This window comes from Agelaius tricolor, unplaced genomic scaffold (genome assembly GCF_023055355.1).
Source record: "Agelaius tricolor isolate 1412-34295 unplaced genomic scaffold, bAgeTri1.0.p SCAF_10, whole genome shotgun sequence".
Taxonomy (NCBI): Eukaryota; Metazoa; Chordata; class Aves; order Passeriformes; family Icteridae; genus Agelaius; species Agelaius tricolor.
The window spans coordinates 1,558,933-1,574,321 of record NW_027269270.1 but is presented as its reverse complement, the minus strand read 5'-3'; the positions used below and the strand labels follow the sequence as shown (position 1 = coordinate 1,574,321).

The 15,389-nt window shown below is 49.0% G+C and overlaps 1 protein-coding gene and 1 long non-coding RNA gene across 10 annotated transcripts in view; both read right to left on the bottom strand.

Annotated features, from left to right (window-relative positions):
- ERBB4 (erb-b2 receptor tyrosine kinase 4) overlaps positions 1-735 on the bottom strand; it is a 592,065-nt gene extending 591,330 nt beyond the window's left edge. The window contains exon 1 of one of the 2 annotated variants that reach the window (XM_071434337.1): positions 486-735. In XM_071434337.1, coding sequence (XP_071290438.1) covers positions 486-579 — 94 coding nt within the window. In that variant the 5' untranslated portion in view covers positions 580-735. The remainder of the gene's footprint in view (positions 1-485) is intronic. The other variant, XM_071434338.1, reaches the window with a different exon arrangement.
- Positions 736-7,216: 6,481 nt separating this feature from the next.
- LOC139593476 (uncharacterized) overlaps positions 7,217-15,389 on the bottom strand; it is a 65,162-nt gene continuing 56,989 nt past the window's right edge. For 5 of the 8 annotated variants that reach the window (XR_011680310.1, XR_011680309.1, XR_011680316.1 and 2 more), the window contains 5 exons: positions 14,897-15,099; positions 12,791-13,462; positions 9,995-10,087; positions 9,072-9,157; positions 7,217-8,835 (listed from right to left, as the gene is read on the bottom strand). This is a non-coding gene — a long non-coding RNA (uncharacterized lncRNA). Of the gene's footprint in view, positions 8,836-9,071; positions 10,088-12,790; positions 13,463-14,896; positions 15,100-15,389 lie in introns of those variants that run through there. The other 3 variants (XR_011680313.1, XR_011680312.1, XR_011680314.1) reach the window with 3 other exon arrangements.

Sequence of the window (15,389 nt, the reverse complement as noted above, 5' to 3'; positions counted from 1 at the left end):
TGCCGGAGGAAAAAGCGCCTTTTCCAGCGTTAACTTCCAAGCCGCCCGCTCGCCCTCCCCGGTGCGCGAACACCTGGGCCCGGTGTTGAGGCGGCGGGGCCGGGACGCGCGACGCACACACACGAACGCACAGGTGTACGGGCACCAACGCCGCCGCGTCCGCCGCCACGCCAACTTCGGCAGCGCAGCCCCGTCGGGGCGGCAGCGGCACCTGCGGGGACACGCACAGCGCCCGCCCGGGGCTCCCCCGGCAAGGGCGGCCCCGGGGCCGGGCGGGGACACGGAGCGGGGACACGGAGCGCTGCTGCGCGGGCGACCCGCGACCGCCGGCTCCGCTCCGCTTCCCGCGGGGGGTTGTCGCCCTCTGGCCGCCGCCGCTCCGCGGGACCCGCACGAACTCCCGCACCCCGCACCGGGACGCGGAGAAGTTGTGGGGAAGGCGCCGCTCCGCCGGCTGTGCCGCGCCGCTCCGGCCGCTCACCCACCTGCCTGCGCCGCCGCGGCGGCCCGCGGGGCCCCGGCCGCCGCCGCCAGCACGCAGCAGCTCCACCACAGCAGCCCCCCGGCCGCCGCCGGCATCGCGCCGCCGCCGCCGCTGCCTCAGCGCCGCCGCTGCCTGGCCGCCGCCATCCCCCGCGCAGCCTCCGCGCTGCCGCCGCCGGCTCCCAAAAGTTGCCGCCGCCGAGCCGCCGCCCCCAGCGCCGCCCCTCCGCGGGCGCGCCGCGGCGCCGACGGGGCGGCCGCGCCGCTGCCGGGCCGCGGGGCGCTGCGCCGCCAGCACGCGCGGAGCGGAGCGGCGGGAGCGCGACGATGAGGAAGAGGAGGAGGAGGAGGAAGGAGCGGAGGGGGGTGAGGGAGGAGGAGCGGCGGGACGGAGCGAGGGGGCGGGCGGGGGCCGGCGCCGCGCGGGACCGCCCCGCGCCCCCCCCTCCCCACACGGGGGCTCCGCACCTGCGGGGCCGCGCGCGCCCGTGTGCGCGAGCCGCTCCCGCCTTTGCGCCCCGCCCCGCCCGGCCTGAGGGGCAGGTGCGCGGCCCGGGCCCTGCGTGAGGGGCGGCCGCGGCAGCACCGCCGGGAGCGGGACCCCGAGGGGGCTCTGCCGTGAGGTGGCACGGGTAGAGACTCTGCGCCGGGGAGACACCCCTCTCCGGGACACAGGGACACCTCCCGGCACGGCCCCCCGAAATAACAGCCCCAGTGCGGGCTGAGCCCGTCCCAGCGGCGGCCGCGCCTGAGGTGTGAAGAGCATCCTGGGCAGCTGAAGCGCGCCCGGGCTCCTCTCCGCTGTGGGACACCGCCGTACGCCTGATCCGGCCAAGGACGTGGCATGTCGCCCTCGTGCCTGGGTTGTGCCCCAAAACACCCGTGAATGCTCACAGCCCCTCATGCAGAGACGGGCATCCCACCTGCACTCTCAGCGCCAAGGTGAGTGTAGGGCTTCCCAGTGCTCAGCCGAGGCAGTTGGGAAGCTTTAGGGTGGCAGGGCTGGAAAGGAGGGAAAGAGGTTGTAAGGGCAATAGGGCAGGTTGACAACACCTTGGAGATCACTCTTCAGTGCGGTAGTGGGTGGACTTGGCACTGAAGCAGCTGATGAGAGCCACGTTTTCCAGCCTGCCTGCAACTCTGTGGGGCACAGAGGTGTAATGGCATCTCCCACCAATGCATCCCCTCCTTGATGTCCCCTGCCAGCCTCGTGGCACCTCCTAGATGCTCTCAGGTGGGGACAGCTGCAGTGCCAGGGTCCTGCAAGCATCAGCCCAGCATCCCCCTCACTACCACCCACCCCAGCACAAGGGTGAAATGCCAACACAGACACCCTCCCTAACAGGTCCAGGGGACCAGAGTCTCATCAAGATTTGTCTTGGCAAGGCAGAGACTGAAAATCTCAAAATCTCATCAGAGGTGGGAGACAGCAGCTGCCATTTATTACTCTTGATGAGTTGATTGGCATCCTCAGTCACAACTGAACTCTGCAAGTGCACAAGAGAAGAACACCTTCAGTTCTTCACTTCATGTCCCCAAAAGGTGTGCCCTAGGTTTTGAAGCGTGCTCACCCTGGTCTGGATCTCACCAACATGAAGGAACCCTCCTTATGCCTTTCCAGCTGGTCTGTGAAGTACTTCTTGGAGTGAGTTCCCAGAGATGCTGACAGCTTTCCCTGGCACCCCCAAGCAGCTTAAGTGGAAGACTGCAGCAGCAAGTGGAATGGTTTTCCCATAGGAATTAACCTCAGAGGAATAACCCCAGTCCCTCCAGCCAAACTGCCTCCTTCCCAGGGAAGCCAGAGGCTTCCATGCCTTTCAAAAAAAAAAGAAAAAAAGAAAAAAAAATCCCCAAATCAAAATAGTATTTTGAGTCGGATTATGGCTCTTTGGCCAAAGAGCTAGAAGTTTAGCTGAAATGAATTAGCCAGGCTTTGCAGGAAGGAGGCTGTAAAGAAGGAGGTGTCATTGCCCTCGGTGCTGCATCCCACTGTGGTGGCATCAGCAGCGGCAGAGGGACAGTGAGAATGACAGGCAGAGGCAGGTGAAAGAAAAGGCAGAAAGGGAAGCAGAGCCCTGACATGCAGGGTGTTCAGCCTCTTCCTTAGGGTTTTCCCTGAGAACACCAGCTGGGTGAGGCCAGCAGGAGAGGCTGGGAGCCAGCCCGTGCCCTTGCTGAGCAGATTAGCAGCAGTGCTGATCATCCCTCCTTGCCACCCCCTGGAAGGAAGCGCGATCCCTGCCTGGCGCAGAAATGGATCCAACGGGAGGCTGTGAGGCGAAACTCGCTCAAATATTGAACTAGAAAAATTTTGCTCAATCTGCCTCTCAGTAAACAGTGACTAATTGCTCTGGCTGGAGCTGCTGTACCTTCTAGATTGGAAGGTGCAGATGGAGCAACGATAGCGAAGGCTCCTTACCTGACGCCGGCTGTACATTAATCACAAATGTTTGCTATGCAAATCTTGTCATACAAAGCAATTATTGCTGTTCCCATACTGACCTCATGTTTATTTATTACATGAGCTCTTTATTTGAACCTTGCCTGGTCTCTCTCCCCATATAAGCGTATTAGTATGTGGCTTCCAAAGGCACCCAGCTGAGAAATTGTAGATATATTTGTGGCGTGGAGGGATGGCACACGACACGCTGACTGCAATGCAGAGCTGAGAGGCTCAGCTCTTTACACCAGTGGCTCTTCATGCAAAATATTCTCACCCCGAGGTCTCTTGCTGGATTGAAGGACACTTTCTAACAGCACAGGGCTGCGACTCTGGCTTTGCTCTGACGCTGCAGTATTAACCGATGGTTAATGGAGACTGTCAGCCCGAGGAGCCGCGCAATAAAACTCTGCTTGGGCTTCTTTAGGGCCCGCTCAGTACAAGTCAAATTTTACACAGTGCTTCGTCCTTGGCTTTGCCACCTTTGCCTACCTCCAGAATGATGAGTCGCAAATAGATTTAAGTGTGCCACCAAGGAAGTTGTGAGTGCGTTTTTGAGTGTGGTGGTGTTTGGGTAGCTGGAGTGATGGGTGTCTTTAAGCACCAAATATTCTCTTGCCTGAGGAGTTTTCTCCATGTGATTTAATGTTGGGCAACACTGGCATCCGGTGGGCAGAGGGTTCCCTCCTTAACAGCTTGTGGCAGCTGACTCCCTTGATTTTGTCCAATGGCTTCTCAAGATGATCATTAAATGCAATTTCTACATTAATCTGGGTTCTGTTTTCCCCCTTCCTTCAGGCAGAGCAATGTATTGCCTTTTTAGTGTTTTCCTTTAAACACACTCTGCTATACTGTCTGGGGTCTTCTGAAGTCAGCTGCCCCTCCATGTATTCAGTTTTGTTGTGCCTGCCTCTGTGACTCTGCCTGCCTTACACCACATGCAAGTCTCTGTTCCTCCCTTGAGGGTGACAGGAAGGGTCTCCATGGTTCTTGCTTCAAACCAAACCCTCCTGTCTGACGTCTGTGGGCCCCTTCCTTGTCTACAAACATTACTGGTGCTCTTTTACTGGGGGAAACTGTAGAAAAGCCCCCAGAGCCTGAATGAAATCAAATCCTTCTTACACCCCTCAGCCTTCCCTGCCTCTCTCACTGCACTTTCTTCTGCTCTCACCTCTGCTTTCAGCTCTTCCCAATGTAGCATCATTTTCTGATGCAATTAACACTTCTTATTGCTTCCAAATCATTATTAAAGCCAGTAATTAACAGCAGGCCTGACAATGAACTAAGCAATGCCACACTGTGTACTTTTGCCCCTCTCCAGCATCACCCCTTCCTTAGGATTTTGGCTGGCTTTCCATCCATTCAACTACTTGCATGCCCCACTCAATTTGAAATATTCCTCCCCCCCAGTATTTCTCTTTTATGGTGCAGCTGTAGCTTTTGCTAATTGTTCATGAAATGACTTTCCTTTTTTTTTTTTTTTCTAAAGCAATATTTTTCTTGAGAAGTTGAATTTAAAAGGGGCCATAAATGACTAATAGTAATTAATAAAAATGAAGAAATAATTGGGCAATGTCTTTAAATGTATATGCCTGGAGTCAAACTCCTAAATCCCTGCTTCTCTTAGATCAGCTTGGGGTTTTTATTCTCCCCTGAAGGAGCAGCAGTGCCCAAGACTGTCAGGGAATACTCCAAGTGATGGAATAACTCTCCAACAACCCCGAAAGCTGAGGGCTGGGAGATTGTGGTGGACCATGCTGGCAGCACATAGCTTACCTGCTGCCCTCCTCCCTTGCTGTGCCAGGGCAAGAGGGGCTTTGGGGACCTGGTGGACAACTTGATCCTCTTGAAAAACACCGCCCTTAACCCATGGAGAGCCCTGCCACTTCCACGAGACTGTTAGAAAGGGATTAGACATTTAAGGGCAAGACAGTTACATTAAAAAAAAGAAAGCAGCAATAAAAGGCTTTTGTGGTTCAGAGCATCAATCAGCCTTTTACTGCTTCCCCTTGCAGGGAGCACAGCCACAAGAGCCTAACTCAGGGATTTTTATATCTGCTTGTGAAATATCTGGGGGACAGCAGTGCCAGGGAGCAGGCACGGGACCCTGGGCCTGAGTCAGCACTGCCCAGCCAAGGATGCTGCAGCATCCTGGTGCCTTTGGGAGGGTGGCTGGCTGTGATGGCATGGAGTCAGGGACACGATCCCGTTGTGCAAAGCAGGACTTGGAAGTGCACAGAGATGGTTTTGAGGGCCACTTCACCCCTGCTCCCCTCTCCTGATGATAATTAACCACTGGTGGTTTTCCTTTGCCAGTGTAGACTAGCACAGACTCAGATCTGCCTCCCCAGCCCATTAAAAGGTCACATTTTACAAAGTAGCACAGCCACCCTAACCAAATGTGTGTTGGCTAATTGCCTTCGGTCTGAAATTAGGTTTGTGGTTTCTGTGGGATCAAGTGTGGCTTCCTCCTCTCCTCCCCAACCTCCTTGGTTGTGTTCCCAGTTGCTGATGAGCATCTGATCTGCAGAAAATACTTCACTTTGCAGCCAGAAACACACGCACATTCCAAACCCCTGGCTTTGCTTGCACCCAGGATGGTGCAGAGACAGGAGGGTTGGAGCAGCTGTGGTGTAGCAGAGCAGAAAATGCCACATGGAGCTGAACTTCAGCAGGCAGTTTGGGACCTGTCAGGCAGGGCAGGTTGGAATGCCCTACATGTAGGGCATTAGGTCAACACCTCACTTTGCTTCCACTGCTCCTTGCAACATCTGGGGGGACAGAGCTGGCCAGGCTGGGACACATCTAACCATCTCCAGGCCCTCCCACTCGCTGGGGCAGAGAAGGATGTGGGCAGCACAGTAGTAAATTGTTTAGCTGAAAGCATGGGAGAACTTGTGCCTTGCACTGCAGCATCTCATGTCACTTAACAAAGCAAGTGTGTGTCAGCTGTGGTGACAGAGATGCTCCTTGTCAGCCGTGCTGAACGAGAGGCCCTGGTCCATTAGGCAACACGTGCCAGAGTGCACAAAGCTGGAAGCAGGCATCTCTGCACAGAGTGGGCAACCCTGAAACAAATACAAACACTTGGTGTGAGAGAAATATTCAGTTGGCTATCCTCTTGCCTGCCAGCACAGCCTCACACATGACAAGCAGCCAAAAGCCCATGCAAGAAGAAAACTTGTGCAAGAGAATGATGACTTCTCACCTGCAGACAGCTGAGACCCTTGGAAATACCTACTAGCCCACCTCAAACTGATGTCAAGACAATTATGGGTGTTTCTTTATAGGTGCAGGCTCTTCATTTAACACCTGAAGAAGCAGAACAATAAATACACTCTTTGGAAGTCCAAGGCCTTTGCAGATACCTGTGGTGAACATCTGTGGGAAGAAAGAGTGGCATGGAGGTGTCCCCACCTCCTCCATTGGTACTCTGTTGCACAGCTGAGATTCCCAGCTCCACATTTCGAGAAGTGGGACCCACAATGGGAGCAGTGTGGAGCTCAGCTGTGTTTGCAGGACTTGAGAGATGATATCATAACCCCAGAGGCAGAGCAGAGTGGAGCTCCAGGCAGGCAGAGAGATGTGAGCTCAGCCACTCACCAGGGACAGTTAATCCAGCATCAACACTGGGCCCATTGTGAGGTGGTGCAATGCACTACTTTGTCTTTTTTTTGTGTGTGGGTTTTTTTTTTTTCAGAATTATTGTTTGAGGAGTAACAAAAATTCCCCTGAAGCACAAAGAAGAGTACTCTGGGAACCTGAAAGAAGCCACCCAATTAGATAATAGAAAAAATACCTTATAAAGACAAAATTGCAGCAGCAGCCAATACAATGCAGGCTTTCTAATTGTATTTTCTGGAACTAAAGGCTGATCTCAAGAAAACATTTTAGACTGTACTTGGGTTTTAGTGGTGTTTATATCTCATTCATAGCAAAAAGATATAAGTACACTCTCAGTTATTGTAAGAGTCCTAAAACAGGCCTATGTTGTCCACTCTGAATTAGAGTATCATATTGTTTCTTTTTTTTTTTTTTTAATCTTCCTCCTGTATATATCAAACTCCTTGGCAACCTCCTTTCCCAAGGGCCTCCATTACGTTTCACAGAATCATAGAATAGTTTAGGTTGGATTTAAAGGTACTTTCAAACCCCCTGCAATGAGCAGGGACATTTTCAACTAGATCAGGTTGCTCAGAAGCCCATCCAACCTGACCCTGAATGTTTCCAGGGCTGGGGCATCCACCACTTGTCTGGGAAACCTGTGCCAGTGCCTCACCACCCTCATTCAGCCCAGTAGAAGATGCAGTATTTTTCCCATCACCCACATGCAAAAAACATGGGTGTTTTTGTTTTCTTCCCAACTCCTATATGATATCCAAATACAGCAGTCTCTTACCTAGTCCTCTCTCACTCATCCTTCTTTCCCACCTCTCCCCTGCCTTCTCTGTGATCCTGGTGGTATTTCTCACATCTGAAGCCAAACTCCTCTCAGCTCAGTGATTTCCTGCCATAGTTCACGTCTTTTTTCTTTTTAAAAATAGAGGAACATCCTCCCAAGTGGCACTGAGCAACATGCAATAAAGAAAATATAGAGGTTATCCACTTGATACCTTGAAGTTTCTGCTTCTTTCTTCTTCTTCTTGTTGGTGCTGACTTCTCAAGCCATACAGTACAAGGACATCAACATATTAATAATATCTGCATTTGCTTATGGGTGACTCAGTTTTGCAAGATGACACAAGGCAATACCAGCCATGGTTCAGTGTCAGTAATGGGGCTGGGGTATTTCACACATGGTCAAAGCACCCCACTCTTTACAACAGATTCAAGGTTGCATCTGAAAATTTTTAAGGGGGACTAAAGGATGCCCACCCATTCTTGAAAGCACATTTGAAACTCCCAGTCATAATTATTTACCAAACAGTTTCTCAAGCCTTTTTTCTTTTTCTAAAAAGTGTTCCTATGAAAAATACATTTATACAGCACAAACTGTGTCTATAAATAATAGACACTCCAGCTCACCTGCCTCTTTACATTTCTATAGGCAATGCAAGCTCTACTTACAAGAAAGCAGAGCAAATTAACGCTGCCGCGTTATCAGCACACATCCCCCGTCTGGCACAATTGGCTGGATGGTCCCGTTTGCCTGATAATTCATTGTTTCTATAGCAATCCTGACAAGAAGAGCTTCCCATTGTGCTCAAGGAAAAGGGCACTCCCAAGACCACAGCAGCTTTATTAGCTCTAAATACCTTACAAATAGAGTCTGGTTATCAAAATTGGTTTCCAGAAGTCACCATTATTTCAAGCTTTGCTGTTAACACGTCCAGGACGAGATGTTCGGTCGCTCACAGGGGACCAGCCCATTGGCTTAGAAGCTCACACTGGGTTGATTTGAAGGAACTGCACCAGTCAGATCCTTCCAGGTCGTTGTTGCCATGTGAAATAGTTCTGTTATTCTAAATTTTCCATGTAGCTGTAGGAGTCGTGAAGCTGTAGGTGAGCGGAAGCACTCAATAACTTAGCAGACTGCACCAAAGAGCATTTACAATCCAACTTGTTACAAACTCAGGGACTGGACTCACTTGTCCTCATCCAAGTGGCAAAAGCAGGAGGGATGGGGCTGAGGTGGTACCTGGGGGTGCCTTTCCATGCGGGCCACCCCTCCTTGCCTTGCCCACCAGGAACGGCAGCACAAAGCCCAGTGGCATTTCAGGGTGCTGCTGCCAAGGCAAGGGCAAAGCTTCCGCTGGCAGGCCAGGAGCAGGCAGCAGGCCAGTGGGTCGCCTTGTCTGCAGGCAGCCATGCAAATCTCTGCCCAAATTTTCCCTTTTTTTTTTTCTTCTTTCCTGGAATCCAGCCATTTGCAAGGTGAACGCTCTCTTCTTGCGCAACTTTTTTTTTTTTCACTTTCTAGAAGCATGCATAGAAAAGAAACTTTCAGCAAGTACTAGGTACTATATAAATCTTATTATTAAGGTTTAAAATGGATTTCCATGTTTATTTTTAACCTCTTTATTTTTAACCTCTTACTTATTTTCTGAATATTTGGTGATCAGGAAAAAAAAGAGGGCTACTTCAAATTATGACAAAGGTCCCACCCCCCTGACAACATTAAACAAAAGAAGAGATTTGGCATGAACACTCAGAGGAATTAATGCTGCTGCTTTTTGGACTTTTTTCGATGTGCAGAGGGTTCCTCACAAAGATGTGATTTGATAGCTCTTATCACTGAAAAAGGGCAAAGGAAGGTGTAGGAGAAATCACAGTACTTTCACATTTCTCCATGGCTTCCCAGCTTATAAAAATACTTGCACAAGGGAATAAAAGGATTTGTTTTATTTAATTTTTCTCCCTCCAGATTTTTTTCCCCTATCATGCATAGTGTATAATTTTCTCAGTAAATTGAGATAAAAATAAAAGGTACTAGTAGTTTATTTTATCTTGATAGACTAAAATTGATTCAAATTCAGGAGTTATCCCTTTTTCAGGTAAAAATAACAATACCATTGGAAGATCACCCATGGAAAAAAACCACCTATCCCCAAACACCCCATTCTGATTTGGACTAACTCTCATACAAAGGCAAAGCTCTCATTTTTTCACCCCACAAGCCTTCCAGTTCTCCCATAGCACCTTCTTAAATTCCCAGCCACAGAATGGTTAGGGTTGGAAGGGAGCTAAAAGTTCATCTGATCCCAAGGCCAAAAACACAACACCTTGACACCTTCCACCAGGTCAGGATGCCCAGAGCCCCACCCACCATGGTCCCATTACCCATGACATGACCACTTGACCACTAACTGGCTTCAGCACAGTTTTCTGAGCTTTCCCCATTTGAGTGGTTTCCCTCTTCTGCCATAAAAACCTGCCACAAATTCCATCCATCCTTGTGAACAGGAGTGGATGCAAGCTTCCCTCCTAAGGTTGTTAAATTAAGACTTAATGAAGACTCAGAATTTAAGATTAAATGTTCAGCCCCTGGCTAATTATGTTTGTACAGTTCAATTTCCTTGGCAAGCATTTGAGATAAAAAACAAAACAAAACAAGCCCCAAACAATATTTACACATTCTAAAACACAGCAAATCCTTCCTTGAAAAGGCACAAGAAATCCCTGTAGAGCACTGGTACACTTTCAGCCAGCCTCCTGTCCAATTTCCTGGGGAAAAAGAAACAAAAACAAAATGCAAGTTCACGACCTTGGGATTTTAAAAAAGTGAAACATCTTAAATATGTGTATTTGTCTGTTCTGGCTGCTCAGTGTGCATTATAGCTACATATGCAATTAGCTTCTATTCCACACCTCTGCATGGGTGAAGATCTGAAGTACAGATCCCCTTTGCAGCTATTATCCATCACTTTTCAATAAGTGATGTATAATAATTTGCTTTTAAAGTGTTACATTAGGCTGCTGTTTACCTTCCACTTAGGTCTTTCATTACAAATCCAGCCATTGGTTGGATCAAGTTTTCATTTCTATAATATTTTTTTTCTCCCTGTAGCAATGCCTTGTAAACAGCTTCCTTATGTATGACTATGAATGAGATGGAAAAGCCAGGGAATATCTTGTGGTATGAGGAAAAAATTGCTGTGCTTACTGCCTTATAAAATACACTTGATAAATTTGAATAATCTGAATTTTTATTGCAACAGTCTTTAAAATAAAGAGGTACAATTTCCTTTTTTTTTTTAATTTTAAATAATCCACCAAAATCTTAATAAACAATTTTGTCTGAACCACAGGGAGAAATGAAAGGCTCTTCTATGTAGTGACTCACTGGATTATTGAAAACAACTATGTGGCTGCAACTGCTTTGCCTTCCTGATATATCTTTTCCCTCTGTTTTTAATAACGAGATCACTGTAGAGCTTTGATGAAAAATGAAATTTCCTTCTTTTCCAGATTTGATTTTTTGACAGGAATATTTACGTGGGTTGGAGAAATGCATCTAAAATGACACAGCTCAAGTCTACCAGGAACAGATTTTTACATACATGAGTCGTAGAAATCTATCTGCCCATCTTAATTCCCATAATTTATCCCCTTGTGTGGTTTTTTTTCCTTCTGCGGATCGGACAATCAATTTTTCCTCCCTTTTTATGAATAAGCCTCTCTCAGAAACGAGACACATGGCTTTAACTTCTGGGGGAAGCGTTGCCAGTACTGCCAAGGAAAGGGATGTGAACTGAGGGGCTGTTCTGCTCTGGAACATTAACCAGATCACACTCCCACTGCACAGTGCCATTGTCAACATTAAACCCACTTCTTCATAGCCCACTGCTTTGGGGTTTTTTTGTTTCCCTTTTCAAGTGTATCTACAAGGAAAAAACCCAAACAGCAAAACAGTGCCGAGAAGGGTCTCCCTCCTAAATGGTGGCACCTCTCAGGTAGATGCTTTAAGCTCACCTCTCTCTATAGGTATGAAGCAGAAGCGTGGCTGTCTTAACCCATCTCCAACACCATTACTGACAGTAGGTAATGTTTAAAAAAAGGAATGATTTGCTGTGGGATTCAGGAGAGATTGTGTGCTTTGGTACTGCTTGACGTGCTGATAAGGAGGGGGAAAATGCTGCCCAGTAAATATAGTTGTCTCTGTTGATTGAGAGATGTCTTATGGAAAAGTGTTAGTCAGTGTAAACCCCAGGATACCCAACAAAGAGGGATTTCAGTAAAAAGATAGAGCCATTAAACTAGCTCATCTTCTCTTCACAGGCTCAGGTGTAAAGAGGGATGTTACCTATGCACTTCTGTTGATCTCCATGCTTAACAAAGCCACGAGCACATAGAGCAAGCAGCATTTCAGATGTCATCACATTCCTTTCAATTAACCTGGAAAACCTGTCCAAGGCTGGGCCCTCTCCCATTGAAACTCTAGTTTAGCATTACTGACAAATATTCCCTCCATTGTGCAAATATTCCCTCCATTCCACCCCAATTTGGGGTGGATTTTTTTTTTTACTATGCAGAACAAGTGAACCACTTTTTTTTTTTTCCCTAGGTATTTATGAGACTTTTTAAAGATCAAAGCAACCAAGCAACCAGGTAAAACAAACTGCATCTGCCAGCCACTTGGACCACTGTAAAATTCAGTGCTGGAAGGGACTTTCTGCAGAACAGCCTCCTGATCTTTACAAGGTATTCATGTTTGTCTTTCTAATGACATCTCTGTGCTGAGCTCTATTGGCAGAGCAAGGCTTGGGGAGCCATCAGGGGAAGGTGATGGTACAAAGGGCCCCACCTTTGAAAATGAAATATCTCACACAACACAGGGCTGCCAATGGTTGGCTTTACTGGGTCCCACACATCTCCTCTTTTGGGGGAAGCTGAGGGTGCAAAGGGAGCAGAGCCTGCAATGCACCCATCAGCTCAAAAGCAGGATTCAGACCTGGTGGTTATCCTTGTCCTCTCTAAACTTTAACCTAAGGGAACACAAAGGGAAAAGTAATCATCTCATGTTGGTCATTCCCTTTGCCCACCATCACAAATATCACAGAAAGAGAGGCCCTCAGCAGGGTTTGCTTTACATCAGGAATAACTCCTGTTCCAGCCATTGCTGGGGCTGTTTAGTCCTTCACGTTTTTGATGTATTGAGGAAAGCCTTGACAACACAGACAACTGCAGTGAAATAAGAGGCTGGCTCAAACATTAATGACCCACTGATTCTGTGTGAGACAGAGATGATCATACTGTCTTGACAAGACCTGTCTTGATCCTGCCCTGGCAAGACCTCTCCCTTCACCTCCCTTTGTAGGCATCCCTTCAATAACTGCAAGGGGCAGAGCTGGTCCCTCAAAATTTTCCTCATTCCCCCCCACCCCCAGCTCCTATCCTTGTCATACAGAGTAGGAATCAAAAACAAACCTGTGGCTTTGCAAGCATAGCAGAAGAAAAATCAATCTCCTTGTTGACCTGGTGAAAGAAAGGTGGAGTACCTGAAGCTCTGATTTACCATCTCCAGGTGCCACTTACACTGATAGGCAAATTTTCATGGAAGAAAGATAGTAATCTGCAAGTGCTCTGCTGTAGTGTGGAGTCATCTGTCCCACAGCAGCCGATAAAGGTGAAGGCAGCTCACTACCACACTCACTCAGGTGCAATAGTTTGCATCTAGACAAAGTTTTGGGGGTTGGAAAAGAAAATAATTTGTAACCACGAAAAATAAGATAAAACAAAGCAGTGTAGGGAAAGATGCAGCTTTGCACTGTGCAAAGCAAAATAACCAGGAATATTTTTACCTGTTCAGGTAAGATTGCTTTCACCAAGGAGGCTTTTTATTCTTTTCAAGCCAGGGAAAACCTGAGGTGTAACCTCTCCTCCAGGGCTTGATATCCAGAGGGTCACCTCAGGGAGCACATGGCAGAGGTGGCCGTGGTGCTGAGCTTTGGCTGGGAGCCCTCTCAGGACCACGTCAGGTGTGGGGGAACATCAGGGAGCTCTTGGCTGTGCCAGCTGCTCACCTGTGATCACAGGGGTGTTCAGCTGGCAAAGAGTCACCCCTCCAGTGCTGGAGTGCTTCATAAACTGCTGGAAGGTCTGGGAAAGACCTCAACAGAAAAGGAGAAACAGGGAAGAGGAGGAAAGGAAAGAAGAGGAGGGAAAGAAAGAAGAGGAGGGAAAGAAAGAAGAGGAGGGAAAGAAAGAAGAGGAGGAGGAAGAAGAGAAGAAAGGAAAGACGACGAGAGAGACGACGAGAGAGAGGGAAAATTAAAAAAAAAAATTTAAAAAAAGGAGAAAGGGGCAAAGGAGATCCTATCGGAACGAATCTCTGCTGCAAAATACCAAGGCCTGAACGCCCCAAAATGCAGCGCAGACGCTCCGGACCCGCCGGGGCCGGGCGCTGCCGGCGCTGCCCCGTGCGGCCGCCGCAGCCGCGGTCCAACACCGCCCTCTCACGGCTCCGCTGCTGCCAAAACCCGGCCTTCGCGGGGCCGCACACGCAACTCTGGCTAAAAATCACGGGGTTCCACCGTGCTACAGCTCTGCCGTCGCTGAGGGTGCGCCCCGCGTCCCACGGGGGCAGAGCGCTGCAGGGATCCGGCCAGCCGCACCCCGCAGGAACCGGGGGAGGTGGGAGGGATTCCTGCCCTGGAGCTTCTCATCACTAACACAGGGGGACACGGAATCAGAGGGGGAGCTGATTACTCAACCCTGGCTACACCCTGCATCCACAGTGAGCCACCTTCACACCAGGTGAAGCCACCTTTACCCAGGTGAAAATCCCAGAAGAGCACATCACTGCATCAACTGCTGATGACACCTCACACTCTCCTTGTTTTGACTTTGGCAAACAAACTGGAAAGAGATGGTTTTCCTTCTCAACACGGAAACATTTCCATTGGTAGCATCAAGCTGGTTTTAAGCCCAGGTAAAGCAGATAGTTGCCCAGAATCCTCGACAGATGACAAGGCAGCAGGTTTGCTGCTGCAGACACTTGGAAAAGCTGAGCTGGGTGTTACCCCGAGGCCCTTGAGGATGGCTCAGGGTGTGTAGGCAGCAGACAGCTGGGATGAAAGGAAAGAAAGAAAAATGGTTCTCCCCTGACCCTTCAGTCTGGCACTAAGAAGGGATGAGAGGTCCCCAGGGCATTTCTTATCCCTCTTCCCCAGAATCTGACATGTCCTCTGGCCCAGGCATATCAACTGTGCCTGTACCAAACGAGGCATTTCCAGTTTAATGTAAGCAGTTCCTGGATTCACACACCCTGGGCACCTCAAGCATTTTTATCTGCCCTCCCTACCCCACCCCCCACAAAAACCACAAGATATACTAAAAATGGACAATGCATCCACTTCCCTTGCAAAGCTCATGCTCCTGAGCTGGAAATACAACTGGCTGGTACAAACGTGAGCTACACTTGCATTCTGACAGCCTAACAGTAAGCAAAAAAGTTTCAGTCTCTCCACTCCAGTTTTCTCCTGATCTGCATCTCACTGAACAACAACAACTTTTATCTTCCCTCTACTTTACCTTCCTGTTGCAGACCTGTGGCCTCCAGCCCTGCTCCTTTCCTCCTCAGGTGCCATCACTGTCCTGCCCCTCAGTGTCCCCCTGGATGGTGCTTAAACCATGTTTTAACTGAGCATCACATGAGCTGAGGACCAAGGCCTGGAAAAGCAGGAAAAACTACCAGCATGGGTTTGCTGAGAGATCAAGGTGTGCAGGACTTCTCCCTGGTAAGAAAAATAAATGGTAAGTGAAGAAATCAAAAGGTGATACTGCACTGCTCAGGGTTTTGTTCAATATTAGCTACAATGCTACTGTGAGATGTGCTAGCAGTAAAGAGATTATGGACTAAACTTTGCACAATAAATAGTCCATTACTGAATATATACTTCTCAAATTAATCACTGACACAAGCTAATGACATAGTCTCAAGCCAAGAGGCTTGAAATGGCTTTGCAGAGGCAACCAGTCTTGATCTCTGCTGGCTGCAGAGTCCTCCTGCTCTTGTTTCTTGCAA